This window comes from Nyctereutes procyonoides, unplaced genomic scaffold (assembly GCF_905146905.1).
Source record: "Nyctereutes procyonoides isolate TBG_1078 unplaced genomic scaffold, NYPRO_anot_genome, whole genome shotgun sequence".
NCBI lineage: Eukaryota > Metazoa > Chordata > Mammalia > Carnivora > Canidae > Nyctereutes > Nyctereutes procyonoides.
In genome coordinates, this window is record NW_026575135.1 from 71,498,881 (window position 1) to 71,523,084 (window position 24,204).

The 24,204-nt window shown below is 54.6% G+C and overlaps 2 protein-coding genes across 6 annotated transcripts in view; both read left to right on the forward strand.

Annotated features, from left to right (window-relative positions):
- Positions 1-4,687, forward strand: part of MAML1 (mastermind like transcriptional coactivator 1) — a 47,663-nt gene extending 42,976 nt beyond the window's left edge. Inside the window, exon 6 of the mRNA XM_055302101.1 lies at positions 1,208-4,687. Within this exon, the coding sequence (XP_055158076.1) occupies positions 1,208-2,190 (983 nt within the window). The 3' untranslated portion in view covers positions 2,191-4,687. The remainder of the gene's footprint in view (positions 1-1,207) is intronic.
- A 15,120-nt stretch (positions 4,688-19,807) lies between these two features.
- Positions 19,808-24,183, forward strand: LTC4S (leukotriene C4 synthase). 5 transcript variants are annotated; one of them, XM_055302139.1, is made up of 6 exons: positions 19,881-20,069; positions 21,750-21,776; positions 21,893-21,975; positions 22,700-22,770; positions 22,858-22,939; positions 23,103-24,183. In XM_055302139.1, the coding sequence occupies exons 1-6, from the start codon at positions 20,019-20,021 to the stop codon at positions 23,242-23,244; spliced, it is 456 nt and encodes a 151-aa protein (XP_055158114.1). In that variant the 5' UTR covers positions 19,881-20,018; the 3' UTR covers positions 23,245-24,183. The 5 variants fall into 5 exon arrangements, with proteins under 5 accessions (XP_055158113.1, XP_055158114.1, XP_055158112.1 ...); XM_055302140.1 differs by lacking the exon at positions 21,750-21,776 and having other exon boundaries at positions 19,910-20,069; positions 21,876-21,975; XM_055302136.1 differs by having other exon boundaries at positions 19,938-20,069; positions 22,700-22,939.
- The last annotated feature ends 21 nt before the right edge of the window (positions 24,184-24,204 follow it).

The following is a 24,204-nucleotide window of genomic DNA, read 5'->3' on the forward strand; positions in this document are numbered from 1 at the left end:
GTCCACAAGAACCCTCCTCGGTGAGCATCGTCACCATGCATCCACTGTCTAAGACAGAGCCCTAGATGGCAGGTTTCCTGAGGCCGGGACCTCTCCATCCCGTTGTACTTGATCTCCCCAGTAGAATGCCTACTAATGAGCAGGAGCTCAGGCAGTGTCTGCTGATGGTGGTCTCTCCCTTAGATGCCTTGTTCTGTGCTGTCAAGAACAGGATCTCACACTCTCCCTCTTTCACCCCCACCATGCCACAGCTCCTGTGCCCCTCGCCTAAGTGACAAGCAGCCCCTACCCAGCCCCAGCACCACTGTTGCAGTTCACTCACCCTGTGGCTGAGCAGCCCTGCCATTCACATAGCAGCCCTAGCTCTCCTGAGACTATCCGTGACTGTCCAGTTGTATCTCCAACCAGTGGGATATCCCCCAGCCGTGGAGCATCCCACAGAGATCTCCTCTCCTGTGTGCCTTTTGACACTCCACACTACTGTTTCTCCAAACTGTTACATCGCTAAACTCTGACCCCCTTTTTTTTTTTAAGATTTTTTAATTTATTTATTCATGAGAGACACAGAGAGAGAGACAGAGACACAGGCAGAAGGAGAAGCAGGCTCCCTGCAGGGAGCCCAGTGTAGGACTCGATCTCAGGACTCCAGGATCACGTCCTGGGCCGAAGGCAGGCTCTAAACTACTGAGCCACCCAGGTGTCCCAACTCTGACCGTTTTAAAACCCAGTGTATTTGTCACCATTTCTCTGAGGCCCACCCTTTATCTTCTCAGACAGTGAGCCCCTGACCCCTGCTGTCCTCGTCACCCTGTCACACCACATAGCGCCTTTGCCTCCCAAAGGCAGACCGTGGACCGGATCCATCTGGGGGTCCCCACGGTAGCATAAGGCTTCCCACAGAGCACAATGGGGTGGGCCTCTGACAGGTGAATCATCGAATTTCCTACCTTCTCCCACCCTGGGGTGTTGCCCCTTCCTCTGAGCCAGTCTTAAATGCCTCACTACTCCACACTGGCCTCCATTCCATCCTGTGGGAAGTCCCAAGGGCTGTCGTCTCCAAGGTTCCACTGACCATAAAGATACCTGGTATTCTGATTTTGCCTTTCATGTGGAAGATAGCACCTGTAGCTTGGTTCTTAGAGACTCCCCATGGTGGAGGGCCAACAAATGCCAGCTCCACTGACTGACCATCTCCTCTGTCTTTTAGGATCCTCTGCTGCTGTGCCTGGCATCAACAACCTAGGGCCGTCTAACTCCAGCTGTCCCCGGGCATTCCCTCAGGCTGGGAACCTGATGCCAATGGGCCCTGGACATACCTCGGTTTCCTCTCTCTCCTCAAACTCAGGCCAGCAGGACCGGGGTGTGGCTCAGTTCACTGGCTCCCAAAGCATGCCCCAGAGCGGCCTCTACAGCATGGCCTCCGGCCTCACCCAGATCGTGGCCCAGCCCCCGCCACAGGCCACCAACGGACATGCCCACGTCACCCGGCAGCCCAGTGTAGGCCAGAACACCTCAGTCTCTGCTGCCTATGGGCAGAACTCTCTGGGGAGCTCTGGCCTCTCCCAACAGCACAATAAGGGGACCATGAACTCCGGTTTACCTAAGCCGCAGGTCCCCAGGGTGTCAGCTGCAATGGGAGGCCAGAACCCATCGTGGCAGCATCAGAGCATGGCAAACTTGAGCAGCCAGGCCCCAGGGAACAGCACTGTAAGCCCCTTCCCAGCAGCTTCCACTTTCCACATGCAGCAGACCCACCTGAAAATGTCTGGCCCCCAGTTCCCCCAGGCGATGCCCAGCAGGCCCATGGCCCCCATGAGCTCAACAGCTGCGGCGGGGGCCATGCTGCCCCCTGTGAACGCACAGCAGAGGACCGGTGCTCCTGCCCCAGCACCTCCCCAGGGAGCCCCACAGCAGGGCTTGCCGGGCCTGAGCCCCGGTGGGCCCGAGCTGGGGGCCTTCAGCCAGAGCCCCGTGCCACCGATGGGTGGCCGGCCGGGACTGCACTGCACTCAGGCCTACCCTGTGCGGACCGCGGGCCAGGAGCTGCCCTTCGCCTATGGTGGCGGGCAGCCGGGTGGCAGTGGGCTGGCCAGCATGGCCGGAGATGCCGACCTGATCGACTCCCTGCTGAAGAACAGGACTTCAGAAGAGTGGATGAATGATTTGGACGACCTCTTAGGGCCTCAGTAACCAGAGGATTTGTGGTATTCTCAGTGTTCACACAGCCTGTATTTCTGTTCTCAGATTCAAGAAAGAACAACTACTTTGGACCAAAAGCCCTCGGCCCCTGGGGAGCCGGGTGGGTGGAAGCTAGAGCCCCAGGGCTGAGGTGGGCCCTGGCCAGGGTCTGCAGTGGGGGGGGTCTTGGCTCCCAGCCAGCAGTTGCGGTCTGTTGGGCTGGCCCCAGCCGCTCTACTGGCATCCATTGCCTGGTGTCGGGACAGCAGGACAGGGTTCTACAGGTGGTTTTCTATCCAAATGACCAAAAAAACCCAACAGTAAGAACAGTGAAACCCCTTGATGTCAGGCTTACAAAAATCTGTGCCATTGTGTTGACATAATCCAAGATTTCTCCACTTGCCCCGGTGTCAGGGACAGGTTTTGTTGCAACTTCATATAGCCGAACTATTTTTTTGCAGTTTGTAGCATAGAAAAGATTTTTTTTTTAATTTTTAAGGTTTGAAGATGGATTAGGATAGGTGATGGTTTAAACTGATTGCGTGGCATTGGGAACCCAGGCTTTCTGTGTGGTCAGGAGCCTTTCTTAGTCCTGCTCTTTGTCCGCTTTCAGGGAAAAGGGGGGGTCACTGGGAAATGGCGTCCTTCAGCACAGACTGTGACTGCATGTGCCAAAAAGGAACAGGATGCCATGAGGTAGCTGGCGGCACAGCTGCTCCTTCTCTCTCCCTCCCCCGCAGTGCTGTGTCCCCAGGTCCACCAACGAATGAACGGTGGCCAGCCTGAGGAATCCCCACCCCACCTCCACTCCCAGCCCAGTGCCTGGTGGTGGCAAGTCCCCAGGCTACATGCTGAGATGGAATGTTTGGGGTTCCTGTGTCCTCTCTTGTCACTCCCCACCTTCCTCAGTGTCTCTGAAAATTCCTACTTCATGTGACAGGAAGGTGATCGTAGTTGAGCTGTGCAAAGAGGCAGTCCCCATGATCTCTCTGCCTCGCCTTCTTTCTCTCTCCAGCCCAAATAGGAAACTTCTTAAAGGCAACAGTGTACGAGATTGGTGGGAAAAGAGTCATTGAATTTCTTAGGGAGCCCCAGCCTTGTGGGCAGAAGGGCATCCCCTCCCCAGAAAGCAAAGGTTTGGGAAGGAGGGCAAGTGGCATGCGAGCTGCCAGGGAGGCTGCAGGCTGGGCCACAGGAGAGATTTCCACTTGGTTTTACCACTTGGGCCACTCTCCCACGTCCGATGACTTGCACTTTTTAAAGAGAATGGCTTTATAACACTAATACATTCTTCCTAAAGATTTGAGTGGATTTCTCTCTGAAGGTCTATGGACTTGACTAAGCTAAGAGTCCACAAAACAGGATTGCCTGTGGGCTGTTCATGGAAAACAAAGATGGAGAGAGCACTTTGGTTAGAACGAAAGCAAAATGGTAAGTGCAGGGTGAGACCCTTTTTAAACAGAGTGTTGGAGAGAAAATAGGACACTGAGAAGAGTGGCTTACAGGCAGAGTGGTCTTGGGAGAAACTGAAACCCCACTTTTACTTCCCTGGAGTTGCAAAGTGGATGATTGAAGGAGTGTCTGCCATAAAGAATTGAGCCAGGGAAGATCTCCGGGTGGGCAGCCTGAGCGGTGTCAAGGGGATGAAGGGTTGTGCACCTAGGGGTAATTATTCTGCACCAGCAGTGCCTTTCGTGGGGGTATTCAGACCCTCAGCTCCTCTTCCATAATAGCCATTTCCCCTTTAAACGTCCTCCCTCCCTTCCCCCCCCCCATGCTGAGTTTAGCTCTCAAAGAAGGGAATGAATCATAAAGCCAGTGAAGACTCTGCCCTCTGAGTGAGTTCCCCAATCTGAAGGGGAAGAGGGTGACTTCAGCAGGTTTTCTACCAAAAATAGTGGGCTGAAGGCTAGTGATGGGTCCTTGTTCCTCTCCCGGTCCCCCTCTGGCTGCTCACCTCTGTCCCCTCTTGGGGAGGGCGGCCCCTGCCTTAGTCCTCAGACCGCCGGACAGATAGCAGGCTTCTGGCCACAGTGTTGGAGCAATAAAATGTGATGCTTGGGGTCCCCCCAGGGAGCTGCCCATGGCTTTATTTATGAATCTGGTTTTTGGGTAGTTAGGGGAGGAGATGACTCCACTTCAGTGCAAATCCCCTCTTCCAAGAGCCATGACTCAAAAGAAGGGTGCTCGGACTTTGTTATACACATTTGCTTTGTGTAAATAAATGTTTACAATTTTATATTAAAGAGGAAATAAGCGTTAGAGTTTCTGACTGTATATTTTTTACTTTTATAGATTTTAAAATTATGATCCTTTATATGTGTTTTGGGGGAGCTATGATAAGTTTTACGGCAAACAGTTGGTATTGTTAACTTTTTATTGTCATCAAAGTACATAAAAATCCTATTAATTCCCTTATTCTTCTACTGCCCTTAACTCTGGTATACACCAAAAAAGAAATCTTTACTCTCTTTCTTTTATCATTATAAAATAAAGTATTTTGCTAGTATGGAAACTGCCTATGTCTGACCTCACATGGCTGCGCCGGCAGGCTGGGCAGGGGCCCAGCTCGTGACACCTCTTTGGTACCAGTGTCCATTCTGTCCATTCGTGATGCAGCTGCCTGCTTACTGCGTGGTGGAGGGAGGGGGAACATATGGTCTGGTTTACCTCCAACTAACTTACATTATTTGATGCTGGGCAGGAGGGTGGAACTTGGGGCCACTAGTCTTTCCCCTGTCGGGGGCCCGCCCCTGTCCTTGTGTCTAACAGGAGGAAGTTGGGCCCCACAAGTCAGGGATACTTTAGGTCCCTGATGCAGCTCAGATGTTGTACTTGAAGCCCTAGGCTTCCCCTCTGAGCTGCTCCTCAGGTCCTATTTAGTTTCCCCTTTTTGGTTTTTTGTAAGAACATATGCTCTGGTGCACCCACCCACCCACTGCTGTCACTGTCGCACTGTAGGGGGTCGTCACATACTGGACCCACCCTTCCCCTTTCGACATCACACTGGTAATGCACCTGCCACTCTCCCAAGTTGGCTGTGCTTAACATTTCATAGATGATCTGCTGAGTGGTTGCTGTAAGCTGGGCCACAGAGGCCAGCCAATGCCTGCAGAGCTTTTCATGACAATTGGGAAAGATGAATTTGGGACCCTCCTCCAGAGTGGAAATCTACAGGGCTAGGACAGAACCCACCCATCCATCTTGACATCTGCGCCCGGAATGCAATCTCTTGAGGGGGCTGACGCGAGAGGGGAAGAACTGTCATCTGCAAAAACATAGCGACATCACACAGAGCCATTGCAGGACCTCCTGTTCAGGGGCATAGAAGGAGCAGAAGCCTCTGACCATCAGCTTAGCACACGGGGCCTGTGCAGATGGCCTTATTTGTCCCTGTCCTTGGAAAGCAGAAGTTTTCAAGGTTGGGGGAAGAAAGCTGGAATTAACTCTATACTCCATTATGGAGGATGTAGCTCTACTTGGCTCAGCCAAGATGGGTGCCTGCTGAGCTACCTTTGAATTTATATCTCCTGATACCCCATCACCATCTCTCGTCTTGAAAACCAAGGTCCCAGGTGAGTTCTGTACTTTCTTAAGTACCCAGCTGCTACTCCGTGCTGTGGGACAGAGCCCAACTGCACACTGTCACCTTCGAGGTCAAGAGCTACAGATGATCCCATCACTGTGTCAGGTTACTCTCAGAGCTGGAGAATCAAGAGGGTATCTAGAACCCCGAGGAGAAAAAAGAAATCAAAATCCCCTTTATTTATATCTGCCCCCCCATGTCATTTCTTCTTTTTGATACTTGCTTGTGCAGTAACATACTTTTCTTAAATTCTGCGTGCTAGAGTGGACATACTTCTATATTTGTGATGACCAAATATTCACACCAGCCAAATATGTTTCATAAAGGACCCCGAGGACATCCATCTACCCGAAAGAGGGCATACCGGAGAGGTACCACATCACTGAGAAGCTGGGTGGCCATTCCTCTGAGGCCTGGGCTGACAGTAGAAGAAGTAATAGAACCGGGCTCCCTGTTAGCAAGGGGAATGAGAGGATCCCAAAGCAAGAGGGCCAGGTTGTAGTGTGGGCCTTTCAGAGGCTAGCCCCACAGAGAAGCAGGGAGCTAGTAAATGGATCATGGTGTGGCCACGGCGAACAGCTGGGCAGCTGACGGGGTTGGCTTCCTTCCTGCAACCAGAGGATTGTCAGTTGGATAGTTGATGGAGGCAGCCCCGAGACAAAGCCACGAAACATCACCCAATTTCCAGACAGGAGGCAGTTCTCAGACTCTGAACCCCTTGACCAAAGAAGAGGCCAGATCCCCCGAGGGAGTCTTCTCTCACATCACCGTGAGTGTGCGGTGGTGCGGTCGTGATTCTTGTCCTTCCCAGAGGCGCCTACCGCCATTTACTCAGAGATTCATACGTAACCCAGTGAAGAGGAACACCTAATTGCTTTAGGACTTCAGGGTCTGAGCTGACACTGATCCAAGGATGTCAAGGTCATCATGACTCCACTTAGGGGAGTAGCAGTAGATACACAGTAAATGGAATCCAAGCCTGGCTCACAGTGGGATGGCTGGGTCCACATCCAGCTTGGTCATTCCCCTGGCCCTGATCTTTAGTCATAGTGGAATCCCTGCTTATTGTAGAAACCTCCCATTGGCCAAGTGGAAGCCTCCGAAACTGCCTCCCCACCCAGCCAAGAGAGTCCATGGAAATCAATGTTGCATTCTAAAGGAAAGGCAGAGCTAGGTGCCACCCTAAAAGCCTTATAGGAAGCTGGGGTGGGGGTGATCTCCTTCACGTACGCCCCTTGAATCTACCAGTCTGGTCTTCACAAAAGTCAGATCATCCCTGGCAGTCACAAACTCAACCAAGTCCGTAACCATTAGCCAGCCTCCCCCCTCCCTCACCCCTGCCACCTCCCTGGGCTGGAAAAGGGCTTATGAAAGGACTAGCTACGGGGGCAGGGGGGTGGGGGGGTTGAGGTGTCCTGGGGTGGCTCTGCAGGATCCCAGCAGCACAGTTCTGACTCATCCAGGTTGCTCCAGCTCTGTCACTGCTCAGGGTCCACCCTGCCAGTGACAGAGACCAATGCCCAGCCTCTGAGTCAGACCATGTCTTGAGATCAACTAGCCACTTGGTAATACCGCTGGAAAAGGGTGGTGATTCATCTTTTTTTTTTCTCTTCTGGCTTTTCGTTTTGATAGAACTTCAGATTTACTTTTGTAAAAAAAAAAAAAAAGAGAGAGAGAGAAAGAGAAAGAAAGAAAGAAAGAAAGAAAGAAAGAAAAGAAAAGAAAAGAAAAGAAAAGAAAAGAAAGAAGAAAGAAACAAAGAAGAAAGAAAGAAAATAGTACCAAGATCTCAAAAATGTGCTAAGTCGTGGCAGACATGAAAGATCACTTGTCATAGGAATGAATCCCTTTACATGAAATGTCCAGAAAAGGCAAAGCAATAAAAACAGAAAACAGGGACCCCTGGGTGGCTCAGCGGTTGAGCATCTGCCTTTGGCTCAGGTCGTGATCCTGGGGTTCTGGGATCCAGTCCCACATCAGGTTACCCATGGGGAGCCTGCTTCTCCCTCTGCCTGTGTCTCTGGCTCTCTCTGTGTCTCTCATGAATAAATAAATAAAATACTTTAAAACAAGATTGTTAACCAACAGATTGTATTCAGATTTCAAGAGTCGTACTGTAATGCCCCTTTTCTGGTCTGGGATTCCATCCAGGATCACACTTTACATTTGTGATCAAGCCTCCTTATCTCTTCTGATCTCTGCCAGTTCCTCATTCTTTGTCATTTGTGTCCTTGGCTCCAGCCATTCACATGTCCTGGAATGGACACAGAGTCCAGGCGTGGCTCTGGCTGTCCTGCCGGTGAGGGTTCAGAGTGTTAGACCTGCCAGGACAGAGTACATCTTATGTCAAGTGTCTCTCCACAGCAATGTGGTCAGGGGTGCATGGCAGCAGGATCCAATGTGCTGGCCCCCTCTGGACCCCTGGAAGCTGCTGACCTGGAGAGCAGTGGAAAGACTGTCCAAAGGTACAGGTCAGGGGCCAGCTTAGTGATAAGTCCTTGCAAGGATAGGGTGCGATCCTCGAGGAAGGGGTATGCACCCCAGACCAATGACTGGGCCATGGGGCTTCAAGAGGTAGGAGACATGGAAGAAACTGGGAGTGGAAGTAGAGGTGGCCTTGCTTGCTGTCACTCCGGAGACCCACAGGGAGAGCCTGTGCTTCCCATTCTGCAACTACAGGCTGCGTGCATCCAGGGACCCCGGCTCCCCAAGGGAGAGCACATTCACCAGAAGGCACAGCAGGAGTCCTGTTAGGCTTTAAATTACAGCCTGGGGATCCCTGGGTGGCTCAGAGGTTTAGCGCCTGCCTTTGGCCCGGGGCGTGGTCCTGGAGACCGGATCGAGTCCCGCATCAGGCTCCCTGTGGGGGGGGGGGGGCTGCTTCTCCCTCTGCCTGTGTCTCTGCCTCTCTCTCTGTGTCTCTCATAAATAAATAAAATCTTAAAAAAAAAAAATTAGAGCTGCGTCCTGGGCCTTTGAGCTCCTTGCACCAAGAGACCAGAAGAAGAGGCCACCCTGAAAATCAAGGGAGGAGGCTGAGGTTCCACAATGGAGAGGGAGAATGCTTTCCACCCGGCTGATCCCCTGGTGCGCCTCCTGGTACAATTCTGGTGGCGACGGGACAAGTGTGGCCACCATGCATTGATAGTGATGCTGACCACGGGCTCAGCCCGCCCAGGGAAGCCGACGGGCTCCCGAGGACGAGGGCGGTGAGGCTTGGAGTTACTGTGTAAAGGGGACCCGGGTGGTGCAAGGTGCGGACTCCAGGTGGCGCTGTGGCGCGCCCCGCGTGCTGCTCAAGGGGCGGCAGAGGGGTTCCCCCGGGAATGGCCTGGCCCGGGCTTCACCGCTCCGCTCGTGGCCCCTGTTCCCCTGCAGAGCGCCGCCCGCTTCAGCGCCGCCTTCCCGCTTCGGCAGCTCCCGCGGCCGGCGGGGGCTCGGCGGCGCCACGTCACAGCGCGGCTCGCTGGCCTCGGCTCTGCGACGCGCACGCGCACGAGCACGCCCGTCCCGGGCTCGCCCAGACCCTCGGTTCGTTCCTGAGCAACTCGCTCAGCGCAAACGGGAGGCTTTGCGTTCAAGCGTTTTCGTTGAGATGTGAGTTCATCAGCATCTCAGACCTTTTTGATTTTTCTGGTCCCCAAACGCGTCAACTGCAAACTGCCCTTTCCCACCCCTGCTGCCAACCACACTACACTGGGCTTCTGGAAAATACGCAGTTGCAGGGCTCGCGGGTTTTCCTCCCATCTGCTTTTAAGCTCTTTTAGAATTGTCAGGTAGATTGAGCCTTGCTGGCCCAATCGGTATAGCATGCAACTCTCCATCTGGGGTCTTGAGTTCAGATCCTACTTCAGGTGTAGAGTTACTTAAAAAGTAAATACACAGGTAGAGAATTTCAGTGAATGTCACCAAAAAGCCATGATATTTAAATCAGTGTCTATCGGAGATCACTCAGCGGTTTGGCGCCTGCCCTTGGCCAGGGCCGGATCCTGGAGTCCCCGGATCGAGTCCCGCACGGAGCTCCCTGCATGGAGTCTGCTTCTCCCTCTGCCTGTGCCTCTCTCTGCCTGTCTCTTCTCTCTCTGTGTCTCTCATGAATAAATAAATGAAATCTAAATCAATCGATCAATCAATCAATCAATCAATGTCTATCTGGGGACGCCTGGGTGGCTCAGTCAGTTGAGCGTCTGCCATCAGCTTAGGTCAGGATCCTGGACCCTTGCCCCAGGCTGGGTTGGGCTCCAAGCTCAACTCAGCAGGGAACCTGCTTCTCCCTCTGCTGCTCCCCCTACTCATGTTCTCTTAAATAAATATAAATAAATCAGTATCTACCTAATATTGTTATGGATAGGAAATTCAGGTTCGCTCCTCCCTGCTCAGATATGCCAGAGACAAATGGTAAGAAAAGAAAGAAAGGTTTTATTCAGGAAGATGGCCACCTGGGAAGATGGTGGATGAATAATGTCCCAAAGACTATCCCCCCCCCACCCCCGCCCGAGGGAAGCCAGAGGACTTTAAAGGGGGAAGGCATGGAAAAGGGGGGTGGGCATGGGGAGCCCTGTGCAGGAGACGCAGGTGCATAGGTGGTTGATCAGAGGTTAGACATAAGTCGACAGGACCCTGAGCCAACTTGCTGGCTGTTTTTGAATGTGCTCAGGCCTTAGCTTTTGTGCCTGGTCCTTCACTTGTCAAGGCCAGTGGTCTGCAAACCTCAATGGGAGTAAGTTAGTTCTGCTCCAGACCAAGGGACTTAGGTCAGCAGCAAGCAAGGGGTGCATAATCCTTAGGGCAGGTTGGAGCACTGTTTGAAATATCATTTCATAAACATAGCTGGTTTTTATATTTTTCTATTTGAATCAAGTGAATATATTTGCTATTCAGAAAATTAAGTTTTAGGGGTGCCTGGGTGGCTCAGTCAGTGAAGTGTCTGACTTTGGCTCAGGTTGTGATCTCAGCGTCCTTGGATCAAGCCCCTAGGTCTGGCTCCCTGCTCAATGGGGAGTCTGCTTCTCCCTCTCCCCCCTGCTCATGTTCTCTTTCACTATCTCTCTCTCAAATAAATAAAATATTTCTTAGAATTAAATTTTATAACATTTTATATGTTAAAAAAGTACAACCCAGAGCACCTGGCTGGTTCAGTCATAAGAACAGCCTACTCGATCTGGGGATCCTGAGTTCGAGCCCCACGTTGGGTGCAGAGATGACTAAAATAAATAAATAGGGGATGCCTGGGTGGCTCAGCAGTTAAGCATCTGCCTTCAGCTTAGGTCGTGACCCTGGAATTCCAAGATCAAGTCCTGCATTAGGCTCCCTGCATGGAGCCTGCTTCTCCCCCTGCCTATGTGTCTGCCTGTCTCTCTGTGTCTCTCATGAATAAACAAATAAAATCTTAATAAACAAATAACTAAATAAATAGGAAAAATACACAATCCAGGGATTCACTGAAGCTTCAACTGTAATTGCAAACTATAAGATCACCCTACATGGGTGTGCAGAGGATTAAAAAACTACAGTCTGCCCATGGGGCTACCCACAGGGGTAAGGATGAGGAAGATCTCTGCGAACATGTACCACACGCTGTCCAGGATTTTTCCTTCAGCAAAGGCAGCGACGTGCAGACGAGCGTATCTAGCTGGTGTGCTTCCTTTCAGGTTAGGACAGAAGAGGAAATGAAACTTACACGGATCTGCTTATTTGTGCAAAAAGTAACACAAGGCAGATGAACCAGAAGCTGAAGGGGGAAATTAGCCCCACGTGTGGGTGAAGATGGAATGGAGGGACACGGGGGTGCGGGAGGTGAGTGGAGACATTCGTGGGACAGACCTTTGGAACAATGGGAAGGTTTTACACTCTCAAAAAAGGAAAGTAAATGAAATCCAAAGGATGAGAAAGAAATGAGCTGAACAGTATCTCAGAGGAAGAACACTGCGATTACACGCTCCGCGGCTGCAGATGAAGGCAGCTCGGAACAAATAACCAACTCTAGTTTGTAGGTTTCTGGAGGTCCGAGCAAGCATTTGGAAACTCCTCTCTGGAAATGAGTAATAATGTTGTGGATGGTGGGATCGAGATTTTTCACTGTTAGAGAAAGTCGGAAAGGAGAAAGGATGGAATGAACCCTGTGTTAGATTTTAGAGTTAGGGATGCCTGGGGGGCTCAGATCAATAAAATCTTTAAAAACAAAAGAGTTTATGAGTCACAATATTTCAAATAAATGGAAGAGAAGGGAAAGCTCTTTTTCACTAATACATGTACAAAGAACAATGAAATTAGAAAACCACCATTTGGCCTCTATGATAATAATAAATGACTCAGGCCAGAATCCCCAGTGGTTGTTCGCTCGTGAAAGTTTGAGAAGTCAGAGAAGTTTTTTCAGTGTGACCCTACAAAGATAAGTTTCAATGGGAAGAAGAGAGTTACCTTTGTCAAAGATCAACAAAGCCAGGCTTTGTGTTTTTTTAAACTTCTTTTATTAAAAAAAGATTTTTTTAATGTATTTATTCACAAGAGACACAGAGAGAGGCAGAGACACAGGCAGAAGGAGAAGCAGGCTCCATGCAGGGAGCCCGACGTGGGACTCCATTCCGGGACCCCCTGGACACACCCTGGGCTAAAGGTGGCGCCAAAACCGCTGAGCCACCCGGGCTGACCCCAAAGCCAGGCTTCAGGTGAGGGAAGAGTAAAGATCACAAGAAACAGGTAAGAGGGCTGGTCATTGTCAAAGTGATGAGGCAGTTCTTCCTTTTTTTTTAAATTTTTATTTATTTATGATAGTCACAGAGAGAGAGAGAGAGGCAGAGACACAGGCAGAGGGAGAAGCAGGCTCCATGCACCGGGAGCCCGACGTGGGATTCGATCCCGGGTCTCCAGGATCGCGCCCTGGGCCAAAGGCAGGTGCTAAATCGCTGCGCCACCCAGGGATCCCATGATGAGGCAGTTCTTGAAGTCAGGCTCCTCCCTCCTCAGAGACTGGGAGCCAGAGGCCCCAGCCTTCCTGATGATGATGACAAATCAGAGGGACATTTCAGAGAAGAGAATTATTTTTTTTAAGATTTTATTTATTTATTCATGGGAGACACACAGAGAGGCAAAGACACAGGCAGAGGGAGAAGCAGGCTCCCCACGGGGAGCCCGATGCGGGACTCGATCCCAGACCCCAAGATCACGACCCGAGCCGAAGGCAGATGCTCAGCCACTGAATCACCCAGGTGCCCTGGCCTTTAGCTTTTCTAGACTGGCAGTCAAAGGGTCCGGGTCATCCCAGTGGCCTTAGGCTGCCAGAAGCCGTGGCACAATTGGGCAAAGTCAGTCCCTCAGTGCCAGGGCTTTGGACAGAGTTGATGTGCTGAGAGTTCTGGTGGATCTCATTTTACAGAGAGAAACCAGCAGACACCATATTAACAGAGCAGTTAAAACATATCCAGGAAAAACTACAACAAAAAACCCAAAACGAGGCACCTGGTGGTGCAGCGGTTTAGCGCCCCCTTCCGCCCGGGGCCTGATCCCGGAGACCCGGGATCCGGTCCCGCATCGGGCCCCCTGCACGGAGCCTGCTTCTCCCTCTGCCTGTGTCTCTGCCTCTCTCTCTCTCTTTGTGTGTCTCTCATGAATAAATAAATAAAACCTTAAACACACACACACACACACACACACAAATCCTCAAAACATCTCCAAGAACAAGGCTCACTCAGTGGAGCATGTGACTCAATCTCGGGGGTATAGAGATTACATAAAATAAAATCTTCAGAAAAAAAAAAAACAACTCCAAACCTATCTTTAGGAACAGGATAGACTGACATCATGTATCTTCCTGACAATGCATCAACAGGAACACAGCACCATTCCCCCAACGCTTCTGATCATACCGCGTGATTGATGATAATCAGCTGAAACCTCAGATGAACTCAAATCAGCAGATTTCTACAAAATAAATGGCCTGTGCTCATGAAAGATAAAGATCTGTGAACTGATCAACTCTTCCAGACTAAAGGAGATTGAACTCCCTTGACAATGAAATACAACATGGATTCCTGGGGTTTCTTTTCCCAGGACCCCAGGATCACGACCTGAGCTGAAGACAGATGCTCAACCAGTAGGCCACCAGGCGTCCCGCCTTTTTTTTTTTTTAATTGAGATATAATTGGGGCATCTGGGTGGCTCAGTTGGTTAAACGTCCAACTCTTGATTTTGGCTCAGGTGTAATCCTGGGATGTAGCCCCATGTCAAACCCCACATTGGACTCCATGCTCTGTGTGGAGTCTGCTTGTCCCTCTCCCTCTCTGTTTCTCCCTGGACACACACTCTCTCTCTCAAATGGATAAATAAAATATTTTTTTAAAGTTGAGATATAATTGACATATAACATGCCATTAGTTTCAGTGTATAGTATGCCTGGGTATATAATGCTATTGTCTTAATGTTGATTTCCTGATTTTGCTCACTGTACTATATAGCTAGATAAGACAACATTCATACACATGGAAGTATTGATGAGCAAAGGGACATCCTGTCTGAGAATTATATTCAAATGGCTCAGAAAGATCAGTGTGTGTGTGTGTGTGTGTGTGTGTGTGTAGAGAGAAAAGAGCCAGATAAATCAAATATAATAAAATGGCAGAAACCTAAATGAAGAGTATACTGCAATTCTTTGTATTCTTTTTTCAAATTTTCTGAAATTATGTTTAAAAGAGTTCTTTGGGGAAAAAAATGCAACCTCAGCCAGATACCATTAGCAAACCAGTTCCCAGCGAATTAAAGGCCTATGCATATAAAGCAAAGGTATCAGTAAAAGATGGATAAACGTGTTACAGTAAAGTTAAGAGCTTCTGTTCAGGGACCCCTGGGTGGCTCAGCGGTTTAGTGCCTGCCCTTGGCCCAAGGCATGATCCTGGAGTCCCAGGATCAAGTCCCACATCAGGCTCCCTGCGTGGAACCTGCTTCTCCCTCTGCCTGTGTCTCTGCCTCTCTCCCTCTCTCTCTCTGTCTCTCATGAATAAATAAAATCTAAAAGAGAGAGAGAGAGAGAGAGAGCTTCTGTGCATTGAAAGCCACTGTAAAGACTCCGAAGGCACTGGCCTCTGGTCAAAGGGGGTCCTTCCCCAGGCCAGTTTTGGGCAGTGCCAGAGGGAGAGCTGCCATGTGCCCAGGGACCCCCTCAGCCAATACTAAGCATCTCTTCCTTTGTGTGATGGCCCTCTGTTGTGACCTGTTGGGTCCCACAGAACCAGCCGAGGTGACAGGCTGCTCTGGCTATAGACACACTTGGTGCTGCGGTGTCCCATGGCCCTATAGTCAAGGTTTGCTTCATTTTTGGAATGATTGCCTGCTTCTCCCTCTGCCTATGTCTCTGCTTCTCTCTGTGTGTCTCTCATGAATACATAAATAAAATCTTAAAAAAGATTTTAAAGAGGAAGAAGAAATCTCCTCGCGGGGAGTCTCATGCAGGACTCAATCCCAGAACCCTGGGATCACGCCCTGAGCTCAAGGCAGACGCTCAACTACTGAGCCACCCCAGTGTCCCTGGAGCCTGTATTAACATGCTCCAATAACTATTTCCCATCTGGCACAGCTGCTCCACTGAGGCCTGGGCTCCTCTGCTTTCTGCAGGAGCCAGCCTGGTGAACAACCTGGGGATGTGGTGGAACCGTCACCCTCCAACATTTAAAGCTTTCAGTGTGTGGCACGAATCTCTGTCTCTCTTTCCAGAGGCAATATCATTCTTCAATACTCTCTTGGTGACTGGGTAACAGTTTCAGGAGATCCACTTGACTTTTTCCCTCTCCAATACCTCTTACTCTATAGGTCAAGGAGCCGAAATGTGAATCTGCCTGTGTCAGAGGGTCCCCAAGAGCAGCCCAAGTCCCATGATGTGCTGGGAGAACCCCCAGAACTCAGATAGGGGTGCTCATAGTATGACTCCTGGCACTTAGTAGTAGGCCATGCTGGATCCCAGCCAGTGGGTACAGGGAAAAATCAGCAAAGGGGAGAAGGCATATGGAGTGAAGACTGGGGAAGCAGACACACTTCCAAGAGCCCCTGTCAGTGAAATCACACAAGACATGCTTCATTCCTCCAGCAATATGATATGATGGCCCATGTGGCCAACCAGAAATGCTCATCAGAGACTCAGCACCCCAGGTTTTCATTGGGAGGCTGGTTATGGAGGTACTGTCTAACATGAACCACTCCGTAAAGGAGAGCAGATGTTCCCCCATAAATTCAAACAGGTTAGGCACAGTTGAGCCATTCTTATCAGTTAATGGTGGGAACCCTCCTGAAATCTGAGTTAGCTGCTGTCAGGCACAGGCCAACCCTGCAAGGACAGCAGTGACAGCTGTGTTGTGCAAACTCTTTTGCACGATGCCAACTGCCTAACGCGACTGTCCAATGATACATCTAGGAACCAAGGAAATGACCCAGGGGTCACAGGCCTGGCTAATTCACTGTGAAATGGAGCTTGGCTAGGACTCTCTTGGGGAGGCCCAGAACACACTTGGGTTTGTTACCTCCCCTCCATGGCTGCTGTAGTGTGGGATGAGTGATAAGAGACACCATGATAGGAGCCCTGGGGTGGCTCAGTTGGTTAACTGTCTGCCTTCAGCTCAGGTCATGATGCTGGAGTCCTGGGATGGAGCCCTGAGTCAGGCTTCCTGCTCAGCAGGGAGTCTGCTTTTCCCTCTCCCTCTGACCCTCCTTCCTGCTTGTGCTTTCTCCTTCTCTGTCTCAAATAAATAAATAAATAAATAAACAAATAAATAAATAAATCTAACCATGGGAAAACATCAGACAAACCAAATTGAAGGCCATTCTACAGAAGAACAACTGGTGGTCCTCAGCAGTGTTGAGATTGTGAAAAGCAAGGACAGAATGGGGCACCGTACAGTTGTCTCAGACTGGGGGAGGTTAAGAACACATGATCCTCGATCAGTCAAAGGACATTGTTAGACAATTTGGATAGAGAGATTAATAGCCCTGGATCAATGTTACTGTCCTGATTTTAAGCATTACATCATTGTTCTATAACATGCTAGGGTCAAGTATACACAAACATTCTTTGTACTATGCACAAAACAACTTTTAAAAATTTATTTTTATTTAATTTTTAAATAAAGATTTTACTTATTTATTCATGAGACACACAGAGAGGCAGAGGAGGAAGCAGGCTCCATGCAAGAAGCTCGACATGGGACATGATCCTGGGTTTCACACCCCGGGGCTGAAGGCAGAGCTAAACCACTGAGCCACCTGGGCTGCCCACAACTGTTTTTTTTTTTTAAGATTTTATTTATTTATTCATGAGAGGGAGAGAGAGAGAGAGAGAGAGAGAGAAAGAGAGAGAGGCAGAGACACAGGCAGAGGGAGAAGCAGGCCCCATGCAGGGAGCTTGAAGCGGGACTCGATCCTGGGTCCCCAGGATCATGCCCTGGGGTGAAGGTGGCACCAAACCACTGAGCCACCCAGGCTGCCCTACAACTTTGTTTTTTTTTTTTTTTTTTAAGATTTTATTTATTCATGAGAGACACAGAAAGAGAAGCAGAGGAAAAAGCAGGCTACCTGTGGGGAGCCTGATGCGGGACTCCATCCCAGGACCCTGGGATCACGACCTGAGCCAAAGGCAGATGCTTAACTGCTGAGCCACCCACATGCCCCCCCCCCCTTTTTAAAGTTTTTTGTTTAAGTAATCTCTACACTCAGTGTGGGGCTTGAACTCACAACCCTGGGATTAAGACTCATAGGCTCCATTGGCTGCATCAGCCAGGTGCACTGCACCCCTCCTCTCTGCTGCTTTTATTATTTTTTAAAAATGTATTTTAGCGACTGAGTTGGGCACTGCTTATCATGGTCTATTGTTTTCAAGTTGTGGTTTCTTCTCAAGTAATGGTTCTGCGGGCTCTTCCACTCCTCGGAGATCCTTGGCGAGCTCAGCTTCCAGAAGATTCCTCTGGGCGTCGTAGGGGCTGTAGTGCAGAGGGAATGCTCCAGGGTCAAAGTGGCTCATCTAGCAAGCAGGGGCTCAGGGAGGGCTCTTTCCATTTCCTCCAGGATGTTAGTGCCTCAGAGCTGCCCAGGTGGGTGGGTCGGTGCGCCAGGCCTGGAGAGGCCACAGGCGGGAGAGGCTGGCCAAGGGCAGAAGGAGGGACGTGCCCAGTTCATCCTGGACATCTGCCCAAGGACTTCTTCAGAAGCTGCTGGTGCCAGGCCTCAGCTTCCTGTTGCTGGGGCAGGGGACCGGCTTGGAAAGGAGGCTGTCTAGGCCTCAGAGGAAACAAGAGTTTGGCCTAGAGGAGCTCCTGAAACGTGTGGAGACCCACAGACACACACACACACGAGTGCCGACACGCTGGCAAGCACACAGGCCCCAAGAGACACTCGCTGCGAGTGCCCGCAGACACGCATGGTTCACATGGACAGGCTGGCACCATCCCTGGGAACCATAATGGAGACCACTTGTTGGGCCCTGGCCAGGCCACAGGCGAGCCAAAGGAGCTCTTGGGGGAGCCCAGGAGCTTACAAAGCTCTCAGGCTGGGACCCAGGCTTGGGGACAGCAAGGAAGGAGGTCCAGAGGTCACATAACAGACATGCAGACACCCGTCCCCCTCAGGAGTGACCGGGCATCACAGTGGCCCAAGACCAATTGCAGGGCAGTTGCCCCCAAGATCCAGCTGCTCTGTCCCTCCCGCAGCGTGGCCTGCGCTTTTCTGTGGCCTGTGCGCTCTGCCACTGCTGACCAAAACCTACCTCCCCCCAGCCTGAGCCGAAAGGAGAAGTGGCCGTCTTACAAGATGCCGAGGCTGCCTGGCTGGAGGGCTGTTCCAGGCAGGTGGCCCCAGGGCTCCAGGACATCAGCTGCTTTCTCCTCCAAGCCTCACGTAGGCTCGATGTTCCTCAGGGCGGCCAGTGGCCATAAATGGCCCTCAGGAACCCTCTCCCCACCCTGAGTTCCCTTTCCTGGTATTCTACGTTTCCAGAACGGCACCTCAGCATGTTGAGCTAGCCGTGGCTCACACAGTCGTCCTGTGTCCTATGCCCATCTGTCAGGCCCAGGAGGCGGGGAAACAGCTCTGTGCACACCACAGGATCTGAGAATGGGAAGACCTCTGGAAGAAGGGATGCTGGGCAGGCAGAAACAGTAGGTGATGGTTCTGCAGTCGGGGCCCTGGGAGAGGATGGGTTCCATGATCCTCAACAGGCTGACCTACCCTGCCAGGCCAGCAAGGCCGCTTCAGGATGGCCCGTGTGCTGGGAGCCCAGGCAGCTGTGAGGCTGGCAGGCATTGGGTTTCCTGAGGGGAGCAGGGACTTGGCTGTGCGCCCACGTGGTCTGCATGCTTGGACTGCCCTGCATCGGAGTTACATGTTACATAACAGCCTGCTTGGGGAGTGGGGACACAGGTAAGTGGGTGTGTCTGGGGCGTGTGTGTGTGGGGGGCTGGGAACCTTCTAGAATCCCTTAACCTGTGCCCAGATGAGAGATGACTGGGGCAAGGCAGGGCTTGGAAGGTACACTGGGGGTGGACTTGAGAATGAACAGGACTTGATGATCCGTGGGAGGTGGTAACTGTGGATGGGGGTGTAGAGGGCTCAAGGAGGAGCCTCTGGTTTCCCGAGAACAAACCCAGGACATGAGGAAGTCTGGAGAGCCACCTGGGACGTGCTGAGGGCGTGGGCCTGGAGACACTGGGCCGACATGGGAGCCAGGCTTCCCCAAGGCTGCAGTGCGGATGCTTGGCTCGGCCAGCACTGGTGAGCACTGGACAAGGCACAGAAGAGGCAAGAATGACCCAGCAGGGGGCACCTGGGTGGCTCTGTCTGGTCAGTGTCTGACTCTGGTGTTGGCTCAGGTCATGATCCCAGGGTCTTGGGATGGAGCCCAGCATCGGGCTCCACTCTCAGAGCAGAGTGCTTGTCCCTCTCCTTCTGCTCCTCCCCCTGCTCACCCTCTCTCAGATAAATAAACAAACAAATAAATAAAATCTTGAAGACACAAAGAATGACTGGGAGGAAGTGGCCGGTTGTCCCTAGCCCACAGCTCCGTCCAGCCCTGGTTTCCGCCCAGCCAGCCTGCTCAGGCCCCCGGGCTCTCACTGGCCCTGGTCACACCCCTTCCTCAGCTCCTCCAGAAGGGGCGGGGAGAGGGCCCAGCCTTCCTCTCCTGGGCCAGCCTCTCAAGTGAGCAGCCCAGGGCTGATAAGAGCTCCGCGGCTGTCTCGTCACACACCAGCCTGGGCCCACAGAGCCGCCAGCACCATGAAGGATGAGGTGGCCCTTCTGGCCACTGTCACTCTCCTGGGAGTCCTGCTGCAAGGTGAACTAGCTCCTGTTTGGGAGGTGGGGGAGGGGCCCTGGGGAGGTGCTGGGGGGCCCAGGACCGGGGAGGGGTGGACTCGCCCAGACTGCTGGGGCTGGAGCTTTTCTGGCCCCAGTGAAGGCTGAGAAGGTGGCACCATCCTCAGGGCCAGGGAAAGCCCTGGAGGGAGGTCTGTGGGGTGAGCTGTGAAACCCTGGGCCAGGACCAGGGCTGAGGGGGGTGCCTGGCTGAGGCGATAGCCAGCCAGATAGAAAAAGGGTCCTGAGGAACAACTGAGAGAGGCATGCCTTGTGTGAGCAAGGGGGTGGCATAAAGGACATTGGAAGGGGGGCAGGGGCTTCCGGGAGCGGGTGGGGCACCCAAGGCCTTAGGCTATTGATTCTGTGATGGGAGGCCACTCTGGGATGGGAGGCGCCAGAATGAAAGGCTGACCTGCCGGGGCAGCCATGGGGCCCAGGGCAGCCCTCTCCCACTATCCTCTTTCTGGGAATCCCAGCAGGACCCAGCTCTGCCCTCTTCAAAGGCATCCTCTCTATGCTGGGATCACATGGAGCTGCACAGGGTTGGAACCTGCGCCCTGCCCTACCTACTCCACAAAGGTGCCCGGATGGTATCCTTATGGACTGTCCCTAGAGGACACATTCTCAGGCTGGATATTCTTGCCCCTTGGGACACCGTCACTCTACACTGTCTGGGCTAGGACAAGGCACAGCCTGGGAAGGGGCCCTTCAGGGGGGGCGGGGGGGTCAGAGCAGACAGGCTGACTTGATCTGCTAGGCTAGCAAGCTTGGCTCTTCGCCCCTCCTCAGTAGCCACAGGGCCCCCTCTAGGTCCTACTCTGATGCACTGTTCCACAGCGCACTTGGGAGTAGACAGGTCTTCAGAGGGCCTGGCATCAAGAGCCCCAGGGCCCCTGGACTTGCTGGAAGACAACTAGCACTGGGGCTGTGTGTGTGTGTGTGTGTGTGTGTGTGTTCAAGGCCTGGCCAGAGGCCAAGAGAAGGGCACCTGTGCACTTAGATCCTCTGGGTTTAGCCCACTCTCCACATCCACCCAAACTGGAATGGAGGGAGACAGAGCCCCACAGGCCCCCAGGGTTGGAGTAGAAGATTCCCAGCAGCAACTGCCCTGGGGTAGTGGAGAGGATGTCTGTCAGATTTAGGTGGGGGTCCCAAACACCTGAACAGAGAAACTAAGGCAGGAGTCCATGCCACAGTTTGGAGGCACAGTGATCCTGGCCTGAAGTAGGATCAACCCCCCCCCCCCCCACACACACACACACGGCTCCGCAGGTGGGGACCAGGAACTGTAACCCACAGGGTGTGTGTTCTCTTGCATTTGTAAGGATGAAGCCAACTCTGCCCTCCAGCCCTGATGATGGGACCCTCAAAGTGTAGGCGTATATCTAAAGAGTGGGAGCTGGTCATTTGCCTGTGCTTTGCAAGTCAAAGTCAAAGGGTTTAGGAGCGAAGTCCAGAGCTTGCAGGCCCCTCCCAAGTCCAGGTGTACCCGCGACACTCCTCCTGCCCCTCGGTGGGGAGGGGGCGTGGGAACAGCGCCTCCTGGCATCCCGGGCCGGCCCCCTGCCCTCCCCGTTGAGCATCTTGGATACCAAAACCCAGAAACAAGGGGTGGGGGCCGGAGGTCCCCTCAGGTTGGACTTCACTTATTTTCCAGGAGGGCTTAAAGGGGAGTCGTGACAAGGTCAGCACGCGGGAAGAAAGGAGGAGAAAAGGTGGGACCTAGACGGACGGCGCGGGCCTCCGGGCGGCGGACCTGACTCCCGCCCATCCTCGCCCCCAGCCTACTTCTCCCTGCAGGTGATCTCGGCGCGCAGAGCCTTCCGCGTGCCGCCGCCGCTTACCACCGGGCCGCCGGAGTTCCAGCGCGTCTACCGAGCCCAGTGAGGCGTGCGGGGAGGGCGCGGGGCCGGGGAGGGCGCGGGGCGGGGAAGGCGCGGGGCCGGGGAGGGCGGGGAGGGGCGCGGGGCCGGGGAGGGCGCGAGGGCGGGGAGGGCGCTGGGCCGGGGAGGGCGGGGGAGGGCGCGGGCGGGGAGGGCGCGGGGCCGGGGAGGGCGCGGGCGGGGAGGGCGCGGGGCCGGGGAGGGCGGGGAGGGCGCGGGGCCGGGGAGGGCGCGAGGGCGGGGAGGGCGCGGGGCCGGGGAGGGCGCGGGGCCGGGGAGGGCGGGGAGGGCGCGGGGCCGGGGAGGGCGCGAGGGCGGGGAGGGCGCGGAGCCGGGGAGGGCGCGGGGCCGGGGAGGGCGCGGGGCCGGGGAGGGCGGGGAGGGCGGGGAGGCGCGGGGCCGGGGAGGGCGCGAGGGCGGGGAGGGCGCGGGGCCGGGGAGGGCGCGGGGCCGGGGAGGGCGGGGAGGACGCGGGGCCGGGGAGGGCGCGAGGGCGGGGAGGGCGCGGGGCCGGGGAGGGCGCGGGGCCGGGGAGGGCGGGGAGGGGCGCGGGGCCGGGGGAGGGCGCGAGGGCGGGGAGGGCGCGAGGGCGGGGGAGGGCGCGGGGCCGGGGAAGGCGCGGGGCCGGGGAGGGCGCGGGGCCGGGGAGGGCGCGGGGCCGGGCAGCGACGGGGTCCCAGCCCCCTCCCCGCCGGCGCCCTCACACCGCCCGTTCCCACCGCAGAGTGAACTGCAGCGAGTACTTCCCACTGTTCCTCGCCACGCTCTGGGTCGCCGGCATCTTCTTCCACGAAGGTCTGGGCTCGGGGCAGACGCGCACACACCCCGGGGCCCCGGGCCGCGCGCCAGCCGGCTCACGTGGCCGCGCCCGGCCTCTCGCAGGCACGGCGGCCCTGTGCGGGTTGGTCTACCTTTTCGCGCGCCTCCGCTACTTCCAGGGCTACGCGCGCTCGGCGCAGCAAAGGTGAGGACCCTGCTGGGGACCCTGGGAGGTGGCGCGGGGCCCGGCAGAGGAGGCTTGCGGGCGGGCCTGGCGGGGGGGCGGGCCTGGCGGGGCCCGGGGCGCTGGGGGCGGGCCGCCGCCGCCCGCCGCCGCCCGCCCCGCCCCCGCTGAGCGCCACCCGCAGATTGACGCCGCTGTACGCGAGCGCGCGCGCGCTCTGGCTGCTGGTGGCGCTGGCGGCGCTCGGGCTGCTCGTCCACTTTCTCCCCCGCGCGCTGCGCGCCGCGCTCCTCGGACGGCTCGGGACGCTGCTGCCCGGGGCCTGAGACGGAGGACGCCGGGTCGGAGGAACCGGAGAAGAGCCGGAGCTTCCAAGAGGACAGGGGAGGGGTGCTCGTCCTATCCCAGTCCCCTATTAAAGTGCCGGTGACCGAACCCCGTGCGCACTGTCTGGGTCGGAGGGACCGCGCAGCCCTGGGCCGCGGCGGCTGGTGGGCTTCCCGGCAAGGGGCTTCCCGGGGGCGGGGCTGCGGGAGAGGGGCCTCTCGGGCCGGGGGACACGCGCCCGGCCCGCCGCCGCGCTTTCCGCGGGGGCTCGCCCCGTGGCCCCTCCCTGCGCCCAGCGGCTCGTCGCCTGTCCCCACCTCTGAGGCCTGCCTCCTCACTGTCTTCCAGCTGCCCCTTCCTCGTCCCCTGTCTTTCACAGCTGGCATCAGGGACGTTTTTGGGTCAGCGCTCGGTGCCTGGCGTTCGGCCCGGTGTAATGTTCCGTGGGGGTAACGACCAGTGCCGTCAGTGTAGTCGGGACAGGCACTCTTGGGGAAGCGTCTGGCTGCCTTGGGGGCCCAGACACGGGCAAGGCCTGCTGGCTGGACAGAGCGTCCCAGAGGAGGGGATTTTTTTAGCCAAGTCGGCAGAGGAGAGGAGCTTTCCAGGCAGGGCAGCCACTCTCGCACAGGTCCCAGGGTGGGCGGGAAGCCCTAAAATGTGTCAGAGCCCCTCGGGGCGCCGCAGAGGGTTGGCGACCTCCGATGAGGGCAGGGCCTGGACTCACAAAGTAGGAGGTTGGGGATGCCTTGGGTGTGGGAGGCAAAGGCTGGAGCAGGCAGTTGGGGCGCGGTGATAGGAGCTGGGGGGTGTGCTTGGGGCAGGCGGTCCTCAGTAAGCAGAGGCAGCTTTGGGTGCCCCGCCTCAGATTCCACACCACCTGCACCTGCGAGTCACCCACCCGGCGGCCTGGGCCTTCTGGTAAATGAGGGCAAGGTGATGCAGAGCTGTGCGGAGGG

Bases quoted from the DNA above. Each gene is read 5' to 3' on its own strand.
- LTC4S (XM_055302136.1), top strand. From the start codon at position 20,019: ATGAGGTGGCCCTTCTGGCCACTGTCACTCTCCTGGGAGTCCTGCTGC. The intron at 20,070-21,749 runs GTGAACTAGCTC...CTTATTTTCCAG, and splicing joins CCTGGGAGTCCTGCTGCAAG to GAGGGCTTAAAGGGGAGTCG. The intron at 22,940-23,102 runs GTGAGGACCCTG...CGCCACCCGCAG, and splicing joins GCGCGCTCGGCGCAGCAAAG to ATTGACGCCGCTGTACGCGA.